General features: G+C 43.5%; 1 protein-coding gene across 1 annotated transcript; it reads right to left on the minus strand.

The window, feature by feature from the left end:
• On the minus strand, positions 1–22,520 carry LOC120052124 (cyclic AMP-responsive element-binding protein 3-like protein 1). The gene is made up of 12 exons (XM_038998971.1): positions 22,419–22,520; positions 11,292–11,496; positions 8,798–8,964; positions 7,902–7,986; positions 5,832–5,989; positions 5,118–5,267; positions 4,841–4,899; positions 4,224–4,292; positions 1,969–2,068; positions 1,472–1,601; positions 421–670; positions 1–106 (listed from the first exon to the last, which is right to left on the minus strand). The coding sequence occupies exons 1-12, from the start codon at positions 22,518–22,520 to the stop codon at positions 1–3; spliced, it is 1,581 nt and encodes a 526-aa protein (XP_038854899.1).
• Between the last annotated feature and the right edge of the window lie 2,100 nt (positions 22,521–24,620).

Consider the following 24,620-nt stretch of genomic DNA (forward strand, 5'->3'; position numbering starts at 1 on the left):
TCAGGGAATGAGACGGAACAGGAAGGCCAGGGAGCTACTGCAGGAGGTCAGGGAGTGCAGGGAGAGGTGGGTTGGGGATGGCACACTAGGGGGCGCCGTAGTGTCACTACACATCCACATGGGTAAGTCTGGAGAGCCGTGTGTTTTTGGCAGCTCCGCCCCTAAAGGTTAAAAGTACTCCTCTCCTTCGGGGTTTGGCTCTCTGTGGAGGGGAGAAATAGTCCATCAGTATCACAACAAACTCTGGTAACCTAACAATCACATTAATTAAAATACATTCTTCTTGTTGATGTTTGAGTAATTACAAGGAGCACTGATAAAATAATTAGTCCCTTGTTCTGAAGAGCAATTTGTGAGAATCTTCTCATTAACAAAGATGGAGACAGAGTCTACAGCCCTACTTGTCTGGCCTCAGTTTACATTTTGTGGTACTGCGACTCTTCTTGGAGGAACTGGGCGCCGGTCCCGTTGTAGTCCACCGGATCGGAGTGAGCCTTGCTGAGGTACTTGGTGTTCTCGTGTTCGCCTCCGTGGCTGTCATGTGCCGACCGGTCCTCGGTGTAGTCGAGGGGCGCCCCCTCCGAGCCGTCCCCCTGCATCTTCAGGAAGCCCCCGTGACCGTCCTCCAACGAGGAGCTCTCGTCGTAGAAGAGTAGGCTGCGGGAGCGGACTAAACAGACACAGACAGAGATAAATAGAGGATGTTAATCACTGCCTTGATCCTCCAAACACTACAAAGGAACATAGAACCATTCCTATATTGTAAAAAATGAAAAACAAACAGTAAAAAGTAGGTTTCTTTTGAAGAACGGAATGGTTTTGAGCAGGACGGTCATCTTTATTCAGCAGGTGTGTGACGATCATGTGAGTTTTACAGGGAGAACAACTCATTACAGCTTCCTGTGCCATGCTGACTTTGGGTTTCTAAAGCAACCCAGCCCTCACCCACCAATTCTGAGTAGCCAGTAGGTCCATGTATGATTTCCATTTTGTGGTCATTAAGCTGAATATTATAATAGAAGGAAGGATATTGTGATTTCAGCTAACATACTCGCCTGAGTCTGTTGCTTTTGAAATACTACAAGATAAGATGTAATGCCACATTGACGTCTAATTCAACTACACGATGTTCCCTTTGACATTATTTCTGGAAATGCTGGTAGGCAAGCAACATGTGACCTGAAAATATGTGATATGTATGGGACAACAAACTAAAGGCTTTGTGTTTCTCATGCTGTAGATGGTAGACTATTCTAAGTCAGGGTTTCCCAAACTTGGCCCTGCACGTTTAGTTTTTTTCTCCCTAGCATTACACAGCTGATTCAAATAACCAAGTCACCATCAAGCGTTGATTATTCTAATCAGCTGTGTAGTGCTAGGGCAAAAACCAAAACGTGCACCCATGAGGGGCCCCAGGACCGAGTTTCCTGAAACTCTGTTCTAGGTGACAGGTGAGGGGTAGGGGACATACCCTGGCTGGCTGTGTAGACATCAGCCGAGGGGAGGGGCGAGGAGGACTTCACGGTTTGGGACAGGGAGGAGAGCTCAGGCAGACAAGGCACAAGGGAGCCCAGCACCAGGAAAAAGCACAGCGCCACCACCTGGCGGGAGGGAACCAGAAACCATCAACAAAAGCACATGGTCAACATGAGCGACATGAGAACAGTGTGCTAGTGAGGTTCTGTTCTCCAGCTGAGAAGGCTTTTGCCAGTTTGAGTTCATGGGGTCGCCTCAGTGTGTTATAGTAGAGTAGGCCAGGCCACAAGCCAGTGTCCCTGTACATTGCTGTGAGTCGTTTCACAAACAAAGCAGTCGTTTTCCCTTTTTAACAGGCATGACTATCCAGTCCAAGGAACACTAAATACACAGTATCTTAGGTCAGTGGGGAGCACAGAAAAACCCCACTTTTTTATGGGATTTTGCATGTCTGGTGCATGTGTGTATGAGAATAAATAGTATGCAAAGTACCATAAGGCATGTTCCTGTTTGCGTTGAGGCCATTTTGTAGGATTGGGGAACTTTTCCTGTGACCAGGGCCTGGAGTTTCTGGAGCTGCTGGAGTAGAGTTCTGGAGAGAGGAGGCAGATAATACATGTTTCAGATTGACTAATAATACAACTGTATTCACTTACAGAATCTACAATAATGATCCTCATGTGAACTTAAAACGTTCTCCAGAAGAGCAGAATCTAATGACTGTCAGTCATTACAATGATCCAGTTTAACTCCAGCTGTCGGATAACACAAAGCAAGCACCGTTACACACACAAACACACACAGATGACTGACAGTGAATTTTCACAGAAATGTATTGTAAATCCCAAAAATAATCCCTCTCCATCTGGCTATTTCCGTGACTTTAGAGTGAGTACAAAGTCAACTAAGATTTAACATAAAATAAACAATTACAAAAACAATCATGATTGTCTGGCTCTCCTGAGCATCCAGGACATTGAAGTTCATCTCTGAGAAAAAGGATAATGTGAGGATAACACATTGAGGAATTAGAGCTGGAAATTATGTAAGACGTCTGTATTTCTAGTGTGTGAACCATGCTCTCCCAGTCCCTCCCCCTCACCACAAAATACAAGCTTTGCCCAAATAGAAAGCAATTCAAAACCACAAGCAATGCAGACGCCCACTCGGACTCTCTCTCTCTCTCTCTCTCTCTCTCTCTCTCTCTCTCTCTCTCTCTCTCTCTCTCTCTCTCTCTCTCTCTCTCTCTCTCTCTCTCTCTCTCTCTCTCTCTCTCTCTCTCTCTCTCTCTCTCTCTCTCTCTCTCTCTCTCTCTCTCTCTCTCTCTCTCTCTCTCTCTCTCTCTCTCTCTTTTTAGACATGAATTACTGTATGTTAGACAAGCGTGAGTATTGGGTCAGGCTGCAATAAGAAATGAAACCTGGTGAGCTTTCATATTTTCACCACGAGAGGGAGCATGTCTTCCACTAATGGTAGAAAAGACCTTAGCCTTCACATAACCCAAACACCATGAAACTATTTGCCATAACCACAATATGTGACTATAACACTAGTATAAAGTTCAAATACATGCAAACAGCTATACTGACTTTATATTGGTCCTTTGGGATACCCCAGATGCACAATAACAATTTGCATGCTGTTAATACCAGAGACTGAAAATACAGTAAATTCTGATAGAAGAAGAGCTTCATGTAATGGTCCATTTGGATATGAAGGTGATTATAATTTTTGGGTCAAATCTTAACAGGAAAATTCTCATGGAAACTCTGGAAACGGAACATTAACGTCCCATATGAGGAATGTCCATTGCATCATCACGTTTGAATTGAATCATGGTTGGTCAGTGCTTGCACAGTTGTGATCTATAAACCATATTGCTCCCAAGGGACTAAAATAGACTGTGTAAAAGAAAAGGAAAAAACACGAGTCGATCTTGACTGGGAAACATGTGCATGAGTGACTCTGTGACTCCTTCAACTTCTCAAGAGCAACCTTGGCCCTCCTCATGAACCAAACCTTTCAGGACGTTATAATTTAAAGTACAGCAAGCACTTAGCATCCAGCTAACTGTATGCGAGATGCATACATCACTAGTAAACACATTTTTTTTACTTGAGTACATTAGGACAACAGATTGCTTGTTGGGCTGCCATCTCGCATTGACAGATAAGCTCATTTTGTCCCCTCTTTACCAGCCAAGGCAAGGCATATGCTGTTGGAACACGCGCCCCACACGTTGTTGCTAGCTGGCTCCTGTGTGTTCCATTTGGACTGCCTGCTAGGAGCTGAGTCAGCCTGTGGTTTCCTTCTCGGGCCTCAAATTATTATGAGGCAGATTTGAGTGAGCACTTTTTGAGATGGTTCACTCTGTACTGTAATTAGGGAGAGGTATACTGTCACGCTGTTACTTTGATCCAAGCAACTTTAAATGCCTATTGTAAATTAGAGGCTGGCACAGTCTGTGATGCCTTTAGAGTCTGTGTAGTCTGTGATGCCTTTTATTGAGCCCAATCACTTGCACTTGCACAATGGTCAACACTGGGAAAATGTCCCCACCTAATGAAGGCTGTCGTAGTCACTGCTGAGAAGCAGTCAAATCACAGACAGCTATCATGAATAGAAAAATGTTATCCAAGGCTTGCTTGAAACTGGTGGTTCAGGGATGTGTCTAGGATCACTCAGAGCATGCTCACACACGCACACACTCAGACACATAAAGTCTGTCACTCAAAGTCATGGCTCACCTGTTTGCACTCTCCAGTGTTTCCACCTTCTTCCACAGGTCACTGTTCTCAGACGTGTAGTTCTCCACCCTGTAAGACACAAAGTCACATCCATACATTCGATCTGCACATAGAACAAAATAGAAGAGTGACACAAATGCTTGCTGTGCTGGATAATTAGGCTGTTTGACTGGCTATCTGACAATTTGGAATATACATTCTTGATAATCACAGACAACATGGGCTATTGAAATGCAGTGCTTGAATATTGGATGCTAACACAACACAGTCTGCGGTCATAGGAGGCATAATGGTAATGCTATAGTAACTCTGTAATGTATTTAGGTCTTAAATATGAACTAAAAAAACAACAATGACCATGGATGGAAAGTCAGGGATTTTCCTGGTAAGGAACAGTGGTCTACAGAGGCCTTTGCTGGAGTGGATTAAGTGATTGTGTGTGACTCAGATGGCCTTGTGTGACCGCATGCTTTAATGGACAAACGCCATTGGCATTAGCTAAGGAACAATCAAACAATGAAGGAGTGGAGAAATGAAAAAAGTGGAGAACAGGAATGACGATGAGAGAGGAGGAAAAAAGTTGGCAGACAAGAAAGGGGAGAGTGTCCTGCTTTTACTTTTTCTCCAGGCACTCCACGTACTCCTTCTTCTTCCTGCGACTCTCCTGGGCAGATATCTAGACAGAGAAGGGAGAGAGGGGTCCCCAAATCAATAACAGCTCATATGATAAAAGGGAGGATATTAAAATATTAATATTGCTGAAACACTACTTTGAGATTACAGGTAAAAAAGTTTTTAAAAGTACAAATAGGTTTACACATTTTCTGGAAGCAAATCGTACAGCTTTTTTTGACTGAATCTACATTTTACTTTCCAGGATGTAAGAGTGGGTACCTTATTTTTTATTTTCCTGCGAACCCTCTTCAGTGCCTTCTCCTCGGTCTTGGTGAGGGGCAGCTTGTTGGGTACGGGGTAACCTTCAGCGATCAGGGTGCGTTTCTCCTCCTCTGTCAGCATCAGGGGCCCTGAAGTGCCCTGTAGCTTCTGTGGAGAAATAAGGACTCTTTTTATGAATTGGTTATGAATTGGAGAATCTGAGGTGCTGTGTGTATTATATCTGTACACCAGGGCAGCTCCTAATGAAGAGACTAGACTAGGGTGGCGGTCAGGGTTAGTGTGAGGATGTGGAAATGAACTCCTAATATGTCCAGCAGCTGGGTTTGTCTGCAGCCCAACTCATCGTGGGTGGCTCTGACTCTACTGACGGGAAGGGCTTGGAGCTAGGCCGGGGGAACCTCCTTCACTGATAGGGAACCATCCACAGCACAGCCCAAAGTCATCAGGAAAGGCAAACCATAGATCAGCCATGGGCTTAGATACTGTAATACTGCATGTGCACGCACATACACTGACTCACATGCACTCACTGACATTCACTCTCACTCACACACACTCACAGACTCAGTATTAACATAAACATAGTTCCTGTTACTTACAAACAGCTTGATGTACAAAGAAAATTCACTTTCGCTCTGGTTGGCACCATTACCAAAAGGCAAACGGTACGCTGCTGGGGGGTGTGGCGAGTGGGACGGCCTCAGTACTTACGTGTGGGGCGGTAAGGAGGGGTGAGGAGGATATGGCAGCGGAGGAGCGGGCCTGTAGGCGGGCTGGGCTGGAAGGGGGCATGGAGTGTGGGCTCTGGGATCCATCACTGTCACTGCCATGGCTGCTGGGAGGGGTGGGCGGGAGCTGCAGCTGATCATCTGTGTGTGTGGGGGGGGGGGGGGGGGGGGCAGAAAATAGGGTTCCAATGGTTATGAAATGCATCACTTGCAACATGACCCATATGCTCAAAGCCTTTGCCCATCTAACCTCATGATGATATACAGTCACTGTATAATGAGACAGAGGGGACAAAAGTCTGACTTCATCTGTCGTGTGGGATCGAGCTGAAAATAGTTAATTTAACTTAAACAGTGGAAAGCAGCGGTGCAAATCCAGACCTCATAAAACGGTCAGTTTTGCCAAGACATCCATAATTAAAATGGCAAATGACTTCCTGGACAGAGTCAGTTCAAACAGAGAGACCGCTTAATTCCAGTAAGTAAGGCAGCCAGTGCCTGCTCTTATTTTTATTGCTTGATCCCATCCTCCCATCCACTTGTCAGCAGTAGCCTCTGTGTAAGTATCTGAACTGAGCTCAGACAGGGATGGAGTGAGGACTGTGTTTTCTTAAGATATCTGTGCCAGGCAGAATTTCCCCCAACATAGTTCCCAAACACCAGGCCAGACCCATGCTGGTATGACCCATGGATTTAGTTTGGTGTGAGTCCAGAGTACACAGGACCCAGGTTTTATTCTGTTATTACTGGATAGGAAGGCGAAGAATGGGAGAAAGTGGACTTTGTTAAAGGCAGAGGCAGACACAATGCAGACGTTATTGTTCAGACTGCGCTCTGCGAAGGGAGGCAGGGCTAGACTGGACATGTGGTGCTGCTGGCTGTGGTTATTGAAAATAAGATTTATGGTCAACCAGATGGGATTCAGTCTTATATGGAGGTATTCCTCTGCACCATGAAGGCCATCTCTGCCCCTGAACCAGTAAAAGTGTCTCTTTAACTGGGATACTGTAATCTGCAGGCTGGTGGCTGAACAGGTCCAGCTGTATCTCTACAGGTGTATCTGGTCAGTTCTAGCTTCTACTCCAGTTGAATCCCTCTGTAGCTGAGGGTAGCCCTTCCTTGTCTCTCTGATACACTCTTTAAAAGGATTGAGAGATCTGCTGCTCCAGACAGAAATATTGAAAATGCAAATGCCAGATAGTGTCTTGGTACATCGAAAAAGGCATTAATGTGCAGAACAAAAAAATATTGCCATACTTGAGGAAGGGATAGAAAAAGAGAGGGAACAGAATCTTACTTAGCTGGTTAGATCAACGCCCCAAAAAAGAGCGCTCAATCACCAGCACCACTGCTCTAATAATATACTTGCAGATTTGCGCCTCAATTGGCTTTTCCGTCTAACTTCATTAGCAATTAGATCAGAAAAACACTACATGAATGAACAGAGGCAGTCTCGTCTCGTGTGTGTAAGCGAAAAATGGGAAAAGAAAAGCTAGCAGGTTATAATTGGAAACACTTCATATCTGAAATGAGCCATCACTAATAGTGTTGCATAGTGAAATACCTATTAGGAAAAGAGCACATTATACATCATTATGTGTCACACTTGCTTGCAGTAATTGCTCTTCCTATCTACCACAGCCTAGCCATTCACTTTAACAAAGATGGACTAATTCAGCTGAATAAGAGAGAGAAAGAACATGCAGACCACTGTCTGGAAGACTGATGTGTCATCAGGAATACACTGTAGTGAGTCACTGTGACGCACGCTTCATGACAGGTTTTTCTACCCCCCCCCGTGTAAATAACACACTCGTAGAAAGGCACTATGGCGGAATCAACTGGAGGTAAGCGCCTTTTGACACCTGCACATGACCTTTAAGATGAGAGGTGGGTCTTTGAGTGTGTAAAGGTCTCAAAAGAAACTGAGGCATCTACATAATGGAATGAATGGTAACTTAAAATCCAACCTTTCTTAGAACAGCTGGATACATAAGCCCTTAAGGATGTTTGAATGCCTTAATGTAATCTTGCTTATTGTCATGGTTCTCACCTGAAGGGATGTTGAGGAACTGGTTGACCTCTCTGGGTTCATCTTTGATTGCAGGTGTGGGGTTGAGGTTCAACTCTTTGGAGCCCTGGAATAAGAGTATTATTAACATTCTAGTATTTGTATAGGACAAGAGACATTCCAAGTGGTTCTGACAGTAAACACAGCTGAAGACAGTTCAAAACTATTTATATAACTGAAGAAAGGGAATCCATCTCCACCAATGGTTCTTGGAAGGGATCCAACTGAGGACCATTTAGCCAGGACACTCACCATTTGAGACTTATATAGTTCATTCTTACAGCTGGAACAAATCGGATGACCATGCCCTAATCCTAAATATTCACAGAACATTAAATATCCTATGAATTTGAAGATGTTCAAACTAAAATAACTATTGTGAAAAGAACCGGTACTGTAGTAATGTGTGCTGGGCTAGAGGCCTGGTAACCAGTGATAACTGGTAATAGCTGTGCTGGGGTTCACATCTGACTGCTAAGCCCCACCTCAGCCCCACAAACCATGAATTACTTCCATGGACAATGATGCATGAGTCACAGTGCTGGTCCTGTAGGGGTGCACTGTGTGAATGGTTTATTTCCTCCACTTACAAACTCAGTTTCTTTTCCTTTTAATAATCACATTTTGACCTACATTTTGTGTCAAAAATTTGATTTTAGGTTACCGTTCCTGCAAGACACTAGACTCCAAATTCCAAATTCATAGATGTCCTTCAAACAGCTCAAGTTTTAGTCGAAGAGGAGAAAGCCAAGAGAGATCCCTATGGCTTATAAAGAGGCTTAGTCTTCCATAGCTCTTGACACGCAGGAAAAATGCTTTCCCTGGTAATGGATCAGGATAGGTTCTAGGTGATAGTTTCTATGGCTGCAGTTTCTTACTGTGTCCCCCGATGAGCTCCTGTGAGGTGGTGGGGCGAGGTTGAGAGGCTGGAAGCATGAGTTCCCCATGGAGCGGACTGTAGAGGAAGGCTCTGCCTGTTGATCAGGCTCCTGCTTTACCAGGATGGCCGTCAGGTCCTGGCTGAAAGACCACATTCCTTCAAACTCTGGGGAGAAAAAAAAGAAGACATGGTAAACTAATTAGTTGTATGTCTCAAGGGATATCATTACATAACTAGTACGCTACGTGAAGTAGAGTATCAAACCAAGAAGCCCCCCTGTGTATTTCAAAGGGACACCCTTGGGATACTACTAGAGGTGAGCAAGATTGGATGACAGATCAGTGTACATTAAAGCAGCAGGTGTGACGCACATCTACAGAATGGATCGTCTTTATGGTCCAGGGCTAACGCGAAGCAGCTGATTGTGAAAGCCAATAGCTTAAACTTCGAGGACTTTCTGCCTCCGAAATGAGTTTCCTCCTCCGTTAATAACCTCTGTGAAGATGGCAAACAGTGAGAGGCCAGTGAGTACAAAGCCTCTCCTGAAGAGGGGCCGTCCTGCAGTTTCAAAGTCAGGAGTAAAAGCACTCACAACCAGTGGTCCTCGTTAGCAGCCTGGTTTTTCCCTCATTTGTTTGCTGGCACCCCGATTGGATCGATAAAACATTACAGAGGCTTATAAAAAGGTAGTAAGCAAGCTTTCAAGTTGTGCTCCTTAACAGAAGACAGGTTGGGGTGTGGGCGAGATTCCCATGGCGAGGAGGGGAAAGGGAGCAGTGGGAGACTGATTACAGGGAGGGTGTAAATCCCTCCCCCACTGGGGTTTTATGTCCACAGACTTTACCCCATGGGGGAAACCCGAAGTGGCATCAAAATCTTCAATCCACTCAGCAAAGTCTACTGTATAGGCAACCTTGGCAACATTCTAAATTGTCCACAAACACAATAAATAATGGACTGTAAGATGAGTGAAATATTGCAAATACTTATTTTACAGTAGTAACAACTTTCCCTTGGATTCTACATCAACAAGTCATGGCTTGCAATATATTATGATGAGGCCTTGGCTTTTCTATGGGAGGATTCCATCAGGGAAGCAACAGGATGCACTGAATGAATGCGACCAAGGACACCACTAACTGTAACTGGTATGTCATCACAAATAATTAATGCAAACCAACAGAGCATCCAGGTCATTTTATGTACAGTATCTAGACAGTAGCTCACATCTCATGGGATGTCATGGCTACAGCCTGCCCATACCCATGAGACCATGTGTTGTGGCCCTGAGAAAGCATCAGGGTTGCCTTTGAAGTTTACAGGCAGGTCAGTACAGTTAGTCGGACTCCCCTCACTCAGCATCTGAGTGGATTGGGGCAAGGCCTGGGAGCTCATTAGCCAGGTTATGAGAGGGAATGGCAGTTTGATCTCCACACATTACACCTAGGTGGAGAGCAGTAAAGCAGCTAGACACCCCCTTTAAACAGCCAACCTCTTTAAAAATGGGCATTTCACAGTGATTGGTGCAAAGGGGATGGGGAATCAAATCTGCGTTGGCAGCAGGGCTCTCTGGGTGCCTCTGCTCTGTCGACAGTTTGTGAACTTGACTGCTATGGTAGTGCTGTGCATCTACATGCACACTCTCATGTTGACATTCAGTGGAAGGAATGTGTGTGGCCATGGTCCTATATGAATCGATTTCATTAGATTCCATCCATTTGTGGATTTCATCCATTGTTCCATACATCTTACTGGGGATCTGTGTATACTTTTTTGGGCCAGTGATTTAACAGTGATTTCCATGTGTGAGACTGTGGTTTTTAACACACTGTTTAGTCCAATGTCATGCATTCAGTCTACCCTAAGCCTTGTGACGCAACCGTTTCTGAGAGCCAAGGCAGTTGTCCGTCTGCCTTGGCTCTCAGAAAGGGTTGCCCCCCCCCCCCAGCAGATCTCCTTTTTTATTTATGGCTCTTCTTTTCCTTGGCCCCGAGCACAAGGGAAATAAAGGAGAAACATTTGCAGCTTGGAGTCATTGCAAGGGCTGCAGAAGCCACATGATGTGTGTGTGTTTGTGTGTGTGTTGGCTGACTGCCTGGAATTCCCTGACTTGCTTCCTTGATTCCTCCAGGGTGGGCAGGGCTTGGCTGGGAGTGTACTATGTGAGCTCGGCTCCTTTGGATGGGTTCTCTGTGCGGCACGGGAGCGTCAGGAGATAGGGCAGGAGCGGAGAGCGCGGACACAGATCTGATATAGCTATTCTAGTGACGCAGGACTTACACTACTATCAAACTATAGACCTTGTACACCTAGCAGTCGTGTCGGTGGATCTCTTGTTTTTGTCCTGAAGTAAAATTTAGCCAAGGCATTGTGCTGTAGATGCATTGCTTCTTGTTAATTTTGGGGGGGGGGGGGGGGGGGGGTTCTGGGAGGAGGTTAACCCATGATGAACAAGATCAAGGAAGAAGGACCAAAAATAATGCTTTTCATACCTGCTTCCTCATCCATTTTGATGGACATGGAGGGGCTCTGGGGGGCAGAGTCTCCACTCAGGGAGTAGCTGTGTTCTTGCTGGATGTCAGGGTTGGGTGGGTCCATCTCCATGTCCAGCAGTGGGTTCCTGTCGGCCAGGAGGTGGTCATCAAAGAAGCTGCTGAACAGCTCGTTGGAGAAGTCCTCCATCTGCTCCGAGAAGTGCTGCAAAAACAAAATCACCAACAAACATTCATCACATCGAACCGCCTTTAATCAGAAAATCATGTAATCGAATCCCATACCAAAATATACAAATGTAGACCTGCTCTTGGAATTATGAGTCGTACCATTTCACACATGCAGTCCTTGGGTTCTATGCATTAGGGCACCAGTGCATGCTTCAGTTTTTCCACTACTTTTGTTTAGCTAGCAGACAGTGAGTCACTGCTGGTGTGCAGAATCAGAACAGCTCCATTAAAATCCCTAGGGACACAGTCTGGTACTCTGGCTGTAGTGTTCTAGATAACCCTTGTATTCCACATCACAGACCAGTTCACATTCACTTTCTCTACACTCCACCTCCTCTCAAACCAGCTATGCCTAATGAATCCCAACAACACATACCACTAATTGCATGTCAGGCACAATGACCAACATGACTAGCTGTAATTAAAAACAGGCCAGCAGGCTCCACTCGTTTTCCCAGATGTGTAACAGGACTTTTTATCATCCATGATATGCAGAGGGGAAATACAATCAAGGGAGTTTATAATAGCTAGAGCTGTTATAAAATGCATTGTTACAACAGTAAACGTAATGTGAAGAACGCAGATTATTTCAGGCCCATTATCTGGTTGGGGGAAAAATGCATTTAATTACAGATCAGAAATAATAGAAAACCCCATAGATGGCAGCGGCACTGTGGAGTCAATACAATGACTGTATTAGTCAATCCAGAGCCCGAATGGCTATATGATTCGCATTGAAGGACATCACCATCACGGACATGTTGAGACATGTTGAATCATCCTGGAAATAAGAAAACTTGTGGAGATCTGTGTTTCATTTGAACACATCTACATCTTTAATTACATCAATTGCACATAAACGCTTGCTTCTGGGTATGGCTTTTGAAGGTAGGTTGACATTAATCACAGTGAAGAGAATTCCAGAGGCACCATCACTCCATCTCTTACCAAAGTGATTAAAGTTTTTCATGTCCCTCACCAATGTACGTAAGTTGCATAGCTTTACAAGTATGAGACGCGCGCAACTATTCACAGTACAGCGACCTGTGGGGCAGTTTGTTTGCTGTAGAGGGGAGTGTCTTAGGTGTGACCTGTAACCCAGGCATGAGAGCTGCACAGCCGTCAAACAAAACACAGTGTACGCCGCCCACAGCACCAAAGACATCCCCATTTCACTATCTGCTGGGCCTCTCACACGCCTAAACATTGTGAATTCTGTGACAGGAAAACCAACATAGATCAAGCCCTGGCCATCTGTGTGTTCCCACGGAAGGCGGTATCATCATACAGACAAAATATCTACATTTGCTGATAGTATTTAGGCCTAACAGATGAAATGATCTTGTTAGTGGAGGTGAGTCAATTCCAAACAGTACTACACATTCACCCTACTTGTCATGTTCTCATGATAAGGATTTGGATAAAGTGCAAGGAAGTATATAAAAGGCTCACTCTCCTTAGTTTGCTCCTACATTATCTATGTACACAAAACTTAACCGGATATCAAACACCATTAAATAGAGCTGATGTCGGTCGAGAGCAGTGTATGCTTAATAAAGAAAGGCACACTGGCAATACTAGATGATCCGGCTTATTTACTTGATGCAACACCATTGCCGTCAGCAGGCACACTAACCACTATGGCTGAGTGCGCAACAGGATAAACAGTCCCACCCAGACCCTTTCATCTACAGCAGGAGGTTCCTGTTGTGCACCGTGTGCGGCGGATGTGCTTGCGGCCCGAGATAATCCAGACTGAACTGAGTGATATGTTTCACTGCCAAGCCAAGAAGAAGGTGGCCATTATGGTGGTTGGAAAAGACAAACACAATCACAATGTGTATATTACACAGATAAATGGTTGGTTTTTGCAGGCAGCAGGCTGTAGCCTCATTCGGTTTGAACACTGGCAGAATTTCCTAAGCAAATTTGAAATTTGGTTTGGGGAGTTAGCTCCTTTTGAAAATGAACAAATACACAAACAAATTGAAAACTATTTAATGAAGTCGACACAATATAATTTAAACGCATGCTCCCATGGTAGAGTTTCTCGGTACTCTGGTTCAGTCTGTGGTGGTGATGATGATGCAATCCCTCAAAAGTTTCACATATGGCCTTCTCCTCAGCATCCCAGAGACCAAGATGTAGAATTTCAGAGGCAGACAGGGGCCTTTTCTCCCTCGTGGCACTTAAATAGTCTTTTAAAGAGACCCAGTTACTGAATTTGGGTCATACTTGGGACGGAGTAAAAATAACATTACACTTTTTCTTGGTGGAGTTACTATGACGATTGTTTGCACATGAACCCACTAGAAATGTAAGCCGGAAAGCCAAAAAGATCACAGATTCTTTGGGAGTTGCCCCTCATATGACATTTTCTCTAGATTGCTAATTATGTTTTGGCTAGAGCACCAGACAGCAGGCTTTGAAGTACACCAAGTCATACCAGGACGGTACTTGCATGCATAATGACTGAGGGAATATTTTAATTCTCCGCTTAGAATGAGACAGAGAAAGCTTGCTTTTTGAACAGCAAACAGGTAATGAGAATTCATTATAGTTTTGGCACTCAAGTTCTTCTCTCGTCTATCATTTTAGTGGTAACGATGGCAGACAATAATTACAGAGGTCTGTCAGAATGGGATGGGAAGAGAAACACACTTAAGCACCTTGAGGGAATCATATCTTCCCTGTCTGGGGTGGAGAAAAGACCCTTTCTGCTGCCCCAGATGTTCCCTCAGCCCTCGCCGGCCCATCTCTCCAGCTGGGGCAGCTGGTACAGGTCTGGACAGACAGGAAGCCCCATAGAGGGGGAAGGGCTGCTGGGTGCTACTCTTTCTGGAAGACCTCTCATTAAAACTCTCTGCGGCTGAGAGAGAGAAAGATAGACCACTATGCTATAGGGAACCGAAGAGGTTAAAATGTTCCAGAGTAACTCGATTCCCTACTCTACATCACTGCCTGAGCAATCAGGCTCCGGAGCATTGTCTGTGCAGATACCTAGCAGCCCGTTTAAACGCTTTGCCCTTTAAAGCAAACTATGATAATAGATGCCAAATATGTTAGCTCCCACTGCAGTTATGGATTTGGAAACCAAATATTGTATTTTTAGAAACCACAGGCACAGGGATAAATGTACAGAATTCTTGGGAGTATCGTACTAACTGATTTGGAAACAAGGAAAGTGTTTTGTTTGGCTTGTTCAGAAGGGGTGGAACATTACCATATCTATCTGAAACAATCTAGACATTCTACCACACACTACATAAGCCCTTTAAGCCTACCCTCTTGTCATTGAAGTGGTGCTTTTATTTCTAGCGAGGCATAATCATATCAAGTATTGCACTCTCTCCTGGCACACAGTATCACATTTGGTGAAAAGAGAGCATAAATAAATGTCTATGCAGTAGACATAGTAAACGCTGCACTGAAGTCAAGCAGCTCATAGTAATACCAATGTGTTTCTCAGCATAGCTTGTGGTGATACAAAAACTGTCAGCTCTGTGACCAATCAGAGCAACGCATGCAAATTAGCCAGGCGCTTGCAAGAAGGAAAACTGGAGTGCAAGGTTTGCATGGAGAAGCTCAGCAGCAGGAGAAAATGTGCGTTTGTAAAAGGAAAAATAAATCGGCCAATAAAAGTTTGGGCCGGGGACCCAAGCCAAGAAAGCTGCTAGACTCTCAGATCTGCCGGAATGGCTGTTATGCAGTTCAAATGTGGCTGCTCTGTGGAGATTTGCCCTTGTTGCTGTGAGAAGATAAAGAATAGAAGCAGCAGTTAATACAGTTTGTTCTTATAAGAACAATTATTATTTGAAGAATTGTGCTTAAAGATGCAGTTAAAAACTGAAAATCAACAGAAAAGATGAGCACAATATGACTGTTATGATCTGGACTATGTTAAGTTTGACATGCAGGAAGAATATCTAGAGGACACACGCTACATTAGTACAAGAGAGGAGGAAATTCCAAGCGAAAAGCTTGAAATCAGCGCGTTCAAATCAGCTGTGATCCATAAAGTTGACAGCTTGACCTAATCTGACCTCCATTGAAAACCTCTTAAGTTGCGTGCAAACATTTGGACTTGAGACTGCTGCATCCAAATGTTCACATCTGCAACTTTAAGGGCCTGGTCACATGTCTTCGCTTGTCACATTGCCGCTGGCTCCCAAATTGGACCAGATGCTACAAGATGAGCCTGATATGGGTCTGATGCTTTTAACGACTTACAATTGATGTGCATAATGCTAAAGTGTACACACCTGAAGCCCTTAGGATAAAGGTACAGGGAGGTTTTGAATGTATCCCCTGATTCTCACCTACTACCTGCTGTTTGAGGAAGACATTTGGAAGTAGCGCTTCCGTTTAAATCAGAATTACAATGATGTCCAACAAAACAACATATGTGTATTAAACACAATTTACATACTGCTTGACATACTGTATTATGCATGTAATCACTGGTTTTTCCAAAGCTCTCAAATCAACCAGACTTGACACTCACTGACTCCTGCTCCTCACTGAGCCCAACATTTAATTTATTCATCTAGTGTTGAGGCAGCAGTCAGCAGTCCCATGGCCTGAATTTCCCTCTGCATGAGCAGCGAGGGAGCACCCTAAAGTATAGAGTAGACCCATGAGCTCCCATCCCCCACATTCCCTGAGTGGAAAGGCCTGGTTTCTTAATTCCAGTGCAGATGCTTTCTTTAGCAAGCAGAGGGGTTTGAAAACCACAACCACTAGAGACAGGCTTCTGTGTGTCACTCTGACTGGTTTCCTGACCTTTAAGGGATTGTTTGGATTCATTTAGAGTCTGTGATAGATTAGAGGAAGCCCAGAAAATATTATTGTTGAGGGGGGGGGGGGGGGGGGATCACCTTCTCACTGAAGCTCCAGGGTCCTGAGAGTCTGGAGTTCTACTTTGCTGTGGCATCTGTGCCCAACCAAATGGACTGCAAAACCAAAGTCACTTTAATCACTTCTCAATACTTTCTCCAGCTTGCAAACTCACAGTCCCAACCATTCTCTCTCTGACTGTTTGTCCCCAACTTCCTGTGCTCAGCTTGGTCTTGCAGTGTGTAATTTAGTTGCTGCTTTTCCCATTGACTCCCACTCAAGACAATGACAATTTCTCACAGCCGGTTCTCACAGCCGGTCCTGAGACTAATAATGGACCTTAGTACACTTAATTGACTAGTCTGAACTTCAAGTACTATCTTCTTAAAAATAAATATTCTTTGGGATCGGTGTCCCGTCCACGGGACGGTTGAGCTAACATAGGCTAATGCGATTAGCATGAGGTTGTAAGTATCAAGAAAATTTCCCAGGACATAGACATATCTGATATTGGCAGAAATCTTAAAAATTCTTGTTAATCTAACTGCACTGTCCAATTTACAGTAGCTATTACAGTGAAAAAATACCATGCTATTGTTTGAGGAGAGTGCACAATTTTGAACATGAAAAGTTATTACTAAACAAATTAGGCACATTTGGGCAGTCTTGATACAAATTTGGAACAGAAATGCAATGGTTCATTGGATCAGTCTAAAACCTTGCACATACACTGCTGCCATCTAGTGGCCACACTCTGAATTGCACCTGGGATGGAATAATAAATTATGGCCTTTCTCTTGCGTTTCAAAGATGATGTTACAAATAAAATACAAAAGAACGGTTGTTTTTTTCTTTGTATTATCTTTTACCAGATCTATTGTGTTATTTTCTCCGACATTACTTTCACATTTCCACAAACTTCAAAGTGTTTCCTTTCAAATGGTACCAAGAATATGCATATCCTTGCTTCAGGACCTGAGCTACAGGCAGTTAGATTTGGGTATGTCATTTTAGGGGAAAATTTAAAAAAGGGCGGATCCTTAAGAGGAACCATTGGAAGCTTTGAAAGAATTTACAGCCTTGTTCCAGCAAAGGTTAACACCAGTCTACAATGTTGACTCGGTCTGAGAGAACCAGCGAGGCAAGGTATGAATGAACTGTGGTTGAAATGGGTCAGGGAACAGGAATCCAACTGTTATATTTGAATCCAATTCATATCAGTGTGACAGTCATTCAAAGGTGACTAACCTGTGACTAACCTGTATCCCCGAACATTGTGACTAACCTGTCACATTGTGACCTACCTGTGACTAACCTGTAACATTGTGACTAACCTGTAACTAACCTGTATCCCCGCACATTGACTCAGTAACAGTACCCCCTGTATATAGCCTCGTTATTGATATTTATTGTGTTACTTTTTATTCTTTTTTACTTTTGTTTATTTGGTAAATATTTTCTTAATTTCTTGAACTGCACTGTTTGTTAAGGGCTTGTAAGTAAGTATTTCACGGCAAGGTCTACACATAGCTAATTGAATTCATTTGGTTACTTATATGGAAAGTGGATTTTCAGACAGGTTTAGTCTGACAGGTACAGCCAGTCCTACTGCTCCAATAGAGATGTGTAGGTGGATATGACAAAAAGACTTGCCTAGAACTGTCCCTGCTATGTCTCCTGAAAGCCTCTCCCTGAAATCTATCCCTGAACGCTCCATCCTAACAATGTGTTCCAGATTAAGTCTGGCTTCTTCTGTTCTGCTGTTTCATTTACAGAGCTGGTTGCCAGAGACTACAACAGAGGACTGATTTACAGACTGACAGAACTGCCCACCAGCCTTTCATACAAAATAAAATAGATTAAATAGACACATCTACTTGTCTCTGGACACTCAATAAGCCAAACAACTCACAGTTCCATTTAGTACCATATAGGCTAGTCGGAAACCACAAGGATAACATTTATAATGTGAATTAAAATGTCATACCAGTGTGAAAATAACCTGCAACAGATTGATATAATGCTGCAGATATATGACTCTTTGTAAGCTTGGAGGATGGGTGGGTACTTCAACTACAATGGGCATTATCCTCTTATTACAAGATGATAAACAAACGGATACCTTCAAGGATGTGATGAGAAGGAAATGGGTGAAGGAAATACTCATGTCGATATAAGATAAAGTACATGAGAACTTCCCTGAAAATAGGCTATAGGCTCACCAGAACTTGGTCCAGTTCAACATTTGTGGAAGCTCCTATTACTCAGATGTCTAAATCAATATACTATTTCAGAAATCTTTTTCAAATGTATATTGATAGAAAACACAACATTTCTAGTTCTAAGATGTTCTATAATCCACATTTTCATGGGCCTACAGATTTTTTTCTTCTAAGAGCAATAGACATGGGTATACTTAAAAAAACAAAACAAGAATGACCGGCATTTTTAACAATTCAGTGAGGACAATATAAGAGACACGCACCATCACCAAAGATAAAATACTGACTGGTTTGACAGTATATGCTTTCTAAATTGATCACAGCCTGCAACTACCGCAGGTTAGAGCTTATTTCCAGGGTGTGTGCTCCGCACTTGACTGAAAGGCACCACCACGCCTTTGATATTCACCTCAGAGACAAAGTTGAAGGGCTGACACTAGCACCTTGAATGCTTAATCTTTCTCAAGACATCTTAGTTTGTCACGTATCTCTTTATTGATCCTTCCATGACAGACACACATCAGTATATACCAGGGCTGCCCAACCCTCTTTCTGGAGATCTACTGTCCTGTAGGTATTCAGTCCAACCCTAATTTAGCAGTTCTGATTCGGCTAGTTAAGGTCTTGTTGAGCAGCTAATTAGTAGAATCAGGTATGTTAAATTAGGGTTGGACTGAAAAGCCACAGGACGGTAGATCTCCAGGAAGAGGGTTGGGCAGCCCTGGTATATACAGTACAGTGCCTTCAAAAAGTATTCATACCCTTAGATTTTTTCAAAGTGGGATTAAAATGGATTTAATTGTCATTTTTTGTCAAAGATCTACAATGTCTCTGCAATGTCAAAGTGGAAGAAAAATTCCCCCAAAAATTGTATTCATGGAAAATAAAATATGAATATATTTTGATTAGATAAGTATTCAACTCCTTGAGTCAATACATGTTAGAAACATATTTGGCAGCGATTACAGCTGTGAGTCTTTCTGGGTAAGTCTCTAAGAGCTTTGCAAACCTGGATTGTACAATATTTGCCCATTATTCTTATATATTTTTTTCAAGCTCTGTCAAGTTGGTTGTTGATCATTGCTAGATAGCAATTTTCAAGTCTTGCCATAGATTTTAAGCCGATTTAAGTCAAAACTGTAACTAGGCCACTCAGGAAATTCAATGTCCTCTTGATTTAAGCAACTTAGGCTGCAATAAAGCTAATCACTGACTGATACACTATTATATACTAGCATTTCGTCTGAATTAGTTCAATGCTTGATTGATAGCAGAGTGTATAAATCAAACTACCTCACCTCACACCTGATCAAGTTATAGAGTAGAATCACCTTATTGACCACTTGAAAGTGGAAGTTTGTAGCATGTTCTCCTTAGCGGAGAACACATGTAGCAGAAAGTGTAAATGATTGTGAAGAACTAAGAGCCAATGGCCTGCCATTTGGTAGACTGGTTTCTTTTGCATGCATACATGAATTTTCAAAATATTACATAACTTTGTCATAGCCATCCATTATGGACTGGCTCCAAAAACAGCAGTAGAAAGCTCAGCGCAATGAGTCCCTGTAGGAACCTAGTGGGAAGGAATGCAGCTAGCTGGTCCCTTTACCTCCTCCCCCTGCCAAAAACTCCTTTCCACCCCCACTCTACATTAGTGTGTCTCGACAGCAAGGCCTCGACTTGCTGGAGTTTTATGGCATGCCCAGTCACGCTCCATCACCTATGAGCAGAACTAGCTGCTGGCATGTGTGGGACACAGGCATGTCGGCCAGTCACCTGCCAGCTGGGATCCCCCCTCTTCCACACAGACACACAGACACACACTTGCAATGCAGCACTTGCAGGTGCAGTTCTATTCTGTGCATCCATATAAGTGAATATTTAACTTCTGCAGTCAACTACAGTATGCTACTGACTTTTTATCCGACAGGAATTTCTCTTATCATTCAAATAAAGTGGGATTGACCAGACCAGCCAAATATGAAGATAACCTGCGCACTCATTACAGTCTGTAATCCATTTAAAAGGAATGAACACCCTCTGACACATTTCTGAAAGTCGTATCATAAGAATATGCAAATCTCCACCCATGGGCATCCTAGTTAATGTGGCCACACTCTCATCTTAAAAGCTACACAATAGCCTGCAGCTTATCTGATTTACCCACCCATGCAATTACCTAAAATGTAGGGTAAGAGCTTGGCAAGAGGGTCATCAAAGGCAGCATACGAAAACCCCAAGGCAGCCATTGAAATTCTAACTCCAAGCTATAAATAAAAAAGTAGCACACAGAAACCTAAACAGTTGAAATCCTTAAATGACCCACCTATATTTAAACCCCCATAATAGTTGGTAAAACAAACACCGCCTATTACTTGCCCCCCCCCCCTCCCCCCACCCTTCCTCCAAGGCTGTCAGTGTGTAATTTTGTTGTAATTTTTAAAGGCATAAAAGGGTTCTTTCACTGAAGAGGCCCCGGGCTGAGCCTCATCACTTCTGCCTACAGATGGGCTTCAACAGAGGGCTGTGCAGGGGGAAGCAGCGGCAGACCGGTGAGGGGTGCACGCAGCACACACACACACACAGGCCCCCATTCACTCTCACACAGCACTGAGACGGCAGTCAGTTGCTAGAATCTGAACGCATTCACACCAATGACAGACTGGTCCTCTCCTCCCTGTCTCTGTCCCCTAGAAATCCCCCAACCACAATCAAGCCATTGAGGGCCAGGGGCCAGGCTTGATACATACCCTCACAGCTGGGAGAATGTGGAGGGACATCTGAGTCTATTATAAGTCTGTCAAATCCCCATTGAGAACACCCTCATCCTCAAGTGTACCAAGTGCATGACTAGCTGAGCTGATGTGCTGATTCAGTGTGAATGCCATTATGTCACATGATTTCCCATTCATCTGTGTGAAGCATTTCCAGTTACACTTCTTTATGTCCAATAGGTGTTTGGATTAGATGAAATGTTGACCCATTGGGGAGTAGTTGAAGATACAAACCACCACCACTCTCTCCTCAGAAGAATGAGTAATCATGGAACATTCAAATCCTAATGGGATCCTTTCAAGATTGCTCACCATTTCTCCAATAGCCCATTGGCTGGTCCAGTCTTCCACCACCTAGTAACAATGATGTACTCCATCTCTTTGTGGTGGGTTTGTTTAGTCTTGGTACAGTTTGTCATTTTCCAGTGACATGTGCTCTTGATCCCTGTGTGTAATGTGCTGAATATTTAACTTAACTAATAAATGAGGAATATTCTCTTCAATTGGATCAGAGTCATTTATTGAGGGCCATCATAAAAGTGTGATAGTTTTCACATACGTCACAACAGTCTTTACAAATGCACTGAAGCCGGATGCATGAGCAGGATCAACTCCAGCTAACACGCCCACTTTAGGTCCGGCACGATTGGGAAAGAGAATTTGCTGAATTACACAGCTGAGCAAATTAAACAGCAATAGCCTACATGCCGGCTGTTTATCTTTCGTAATCGTTGCAGACACGCATGTGACGAACCCAGCAACTTTCTCTGACGCGCATTGGATATTTGCAGTGTAGTCTCACAGCTTAATTCATCCATAAATCAGTTTATTACAGCGTAATTAACACATCTATCACAGTCGAGACAGAAGAACACTGCTGACACTGTAGACATTGAAGCATTAATTGCATAGGCTATGGGCATACAAGCCGAATAATATATTTTAAACATCTTGGGAACAACAGCGACACACGATTTACGCTGCATTACAGTTTGTCAATCACTGTGTGCGTAAAGATAAGTGTTGATAATATGTAGAATAGAAAAAATAACATCTGCACGTACCACATTGTTGAGAAAATCCCCTTCATTCAAATCCTCAAGGTCCAACAGGTTGGCACTGGGGAAAAGTTTATCCGGGGCGAAATTGTCCAGAATGGTGTCCATAAGTGCAATTGCTATAATTAAACTCTATGATAAAATATTTTTCACAAAAGCAATAGAAGGTAAATAGTTAAAAATGTTAAAAACCGATGACAACAGCTGTTTTAGGCTACTCTGTTCTGAGCTGTCTCTTATACAACTATGATTTTGTTATGCATCCCGCGACTCAATAGGTTGTTGTGCTTATTAAGATATGATTTTAGATTTTATATGCGTTGTTATGATGCGAGGTGTCCTCTAGTTCAATCAAATCAGTGACATCCAGCTGCGCTCTGTCTCTAAGGAACAAATCACCTGATTAATATTCATGATGGTACCATCCCACTTTCTCTGCACTCATCCCCGCCTCTTTTTTATTTTTAAAGAAGCAGTAGCCTCGGTAATCTCTGACTCTTCTCATAGCTTTTGGGGTATTTTGAGTGGCATGTAGAAAGTGCAAATCTCCAATTAAAAAACTTCAGGTGTATCTCTGTGAAGGTCATCTCACAGCATTAGCAGTTATAACACATGTATCACAATAATGACCCCAACATGTAAAAAAATCAGATAAGTTGACTGAGAACACATTCTCATTTAGAGCAATGACCTGGGGAAGAGTTACAGGGGGATGAATAAGCCAATTGGAAGCTGGGGATGATTAGGTGACCATGAAGGTATGAGGGCCAGATTGGGAATTGAGTCAGGACACCAGGGTTGACACCCCTACAATAAGTGCCATGGGATATTTAGTGACTACAGAGAGTCAGGACATCCCATCTGAAAGAGAGTACCCTACACAGGGAAATGTCCCTAATCACTTCCCTGGGAATTTTGATATTTTTTTTTAGACCAGAGGAAAGAGTGCCTCCTACTGACCCCCCAACACCACTTACAGCAGCATCTGGTCTCCCATCCAGAGACCAACAAGGACCAACCCTGCTTAGCTTCAGAGGAAAGCCAGCATGGGATGCAGGGTGGTATGCTGCTGGATAAAAAATGGACCGATTGATATTTACAGAATGATTACCTGGAGGAAAATCATTTTTGATTAGGCCTAGTCCAAAAACATATTTTGCACGGACTGGCCTATAGTCTATGTTCTGTTCTGTTCAGTTTGAGGAGAACGCGAAGATGAGGAGGACCGGAGGTAAACTTTGATAGATTGCTACTACTATAATTAATTTATTAAATACAATATGTTTCTTTCTCATGATGTATTTATCAGAGTAAATGACCCCACAGTAAGCCAGATTTGAGTAACTTACATTGTGGTGCTGAAACACAATCAATTGGAAATGGACAGCTCATGGGGCTGAAAGTAGATACATTTGAGTAGGTATAATTCATTTCAACCATCCTCATTTAATTAGACTTTACTAACGACAGCCTATTTCTTCCTATTTAAGAAAATAGGTAGGCCTACCTGTTTGACAGACAAAATTAGGCTATGGACTGCTATATCCATAGAATTGTTGGTCAATTCCTCCACCCACCATGCACTCTTTAAATAGCCTACCTCGATGTCAGTGAAGGGCTGTTAAGTTAAAACCAAGACTTGAATTGAGGTGGTATGAGATGGGCCTTCCTTTAAATTTTTACCCCTGTTTTTGTCCCCAATTTCATGATTATGATCTTGGTGATGGTGAAGGTGATGACCTTGTCTCATTGCTGCAACTCCCCAACGGGCTCGGGAGAATTGAAGGTCAAGTCATGCATCCTCCGAAACATGACCCGCCAAACCGCACTTCTTAACACCCGCTCACTTAACCAGCTGCACCAATGTGTCGGAGGAAACACTGTTCAACTGAAGTCAGCCTGCAGGCGCCCGCCCCGCCACAAGGAGTTGCTAGAGCGCAATGAGAAGTAAAGCCCCCTCCCCTCCGCCGGCCAAACCCTCCCGACGCTGGGCCAATTATGCCCTGCCCTATGGGACTCCCGGTCACACTCCCGGTCACAGCCGGGATCAAACCCCAGGCTGTAGTGACGCTGCAAAACTGTGATGCAGTGCCTTAGACCGCTGCGCCACTCAGGAGGCCTAATAGGCATACCTTTTATTCGAGAAAATTACAGTTAAAGATATAAGAACATTTGGAAGAAAATAAAACGGATCCGATTATATTGATT

The sequence above is a fragment of the Salvelinus namaycush genome, chromosome 1 (genome assembly GCF_016432855.1).
Source record: "Salvelinus namaycush isolate Seneca chromosome 1, SaNama_1.0, whole genome shotgun sequence".
Lineage (NCBI taxonomy): Eukaryota > Metazoa > Chordata > Actinopteri > Salmoniformes > Salmonidae > Salvelinus > Salvelinus namaycush.

Excerpts from the sequence above, each read along its gene's own strand:
- LOC120052124 (XM_038998971.1), bottom strand. The coding sequence starts at position 22,520 with ATGGACACCATTCTGGACAATTTCGCCCCGGATAAACTTTTCCCCAGT. Across the intron at positions 8,965-11,291 it reads CAAAATGGATGAGGAAGCAG|AGTTTGAAGGAATGTGGTCT; the intron begins GTATGAAAAGCA and ends TTTTCTCCCCAG. Across the intron at positions 1,602-1,968 it reads AAACAGGAACATGCCTTATG|GTGGTGGCGCTGTGCTTTTT; the intron begins GTACTTTGCATA and ends CCCTCCCGCCAG.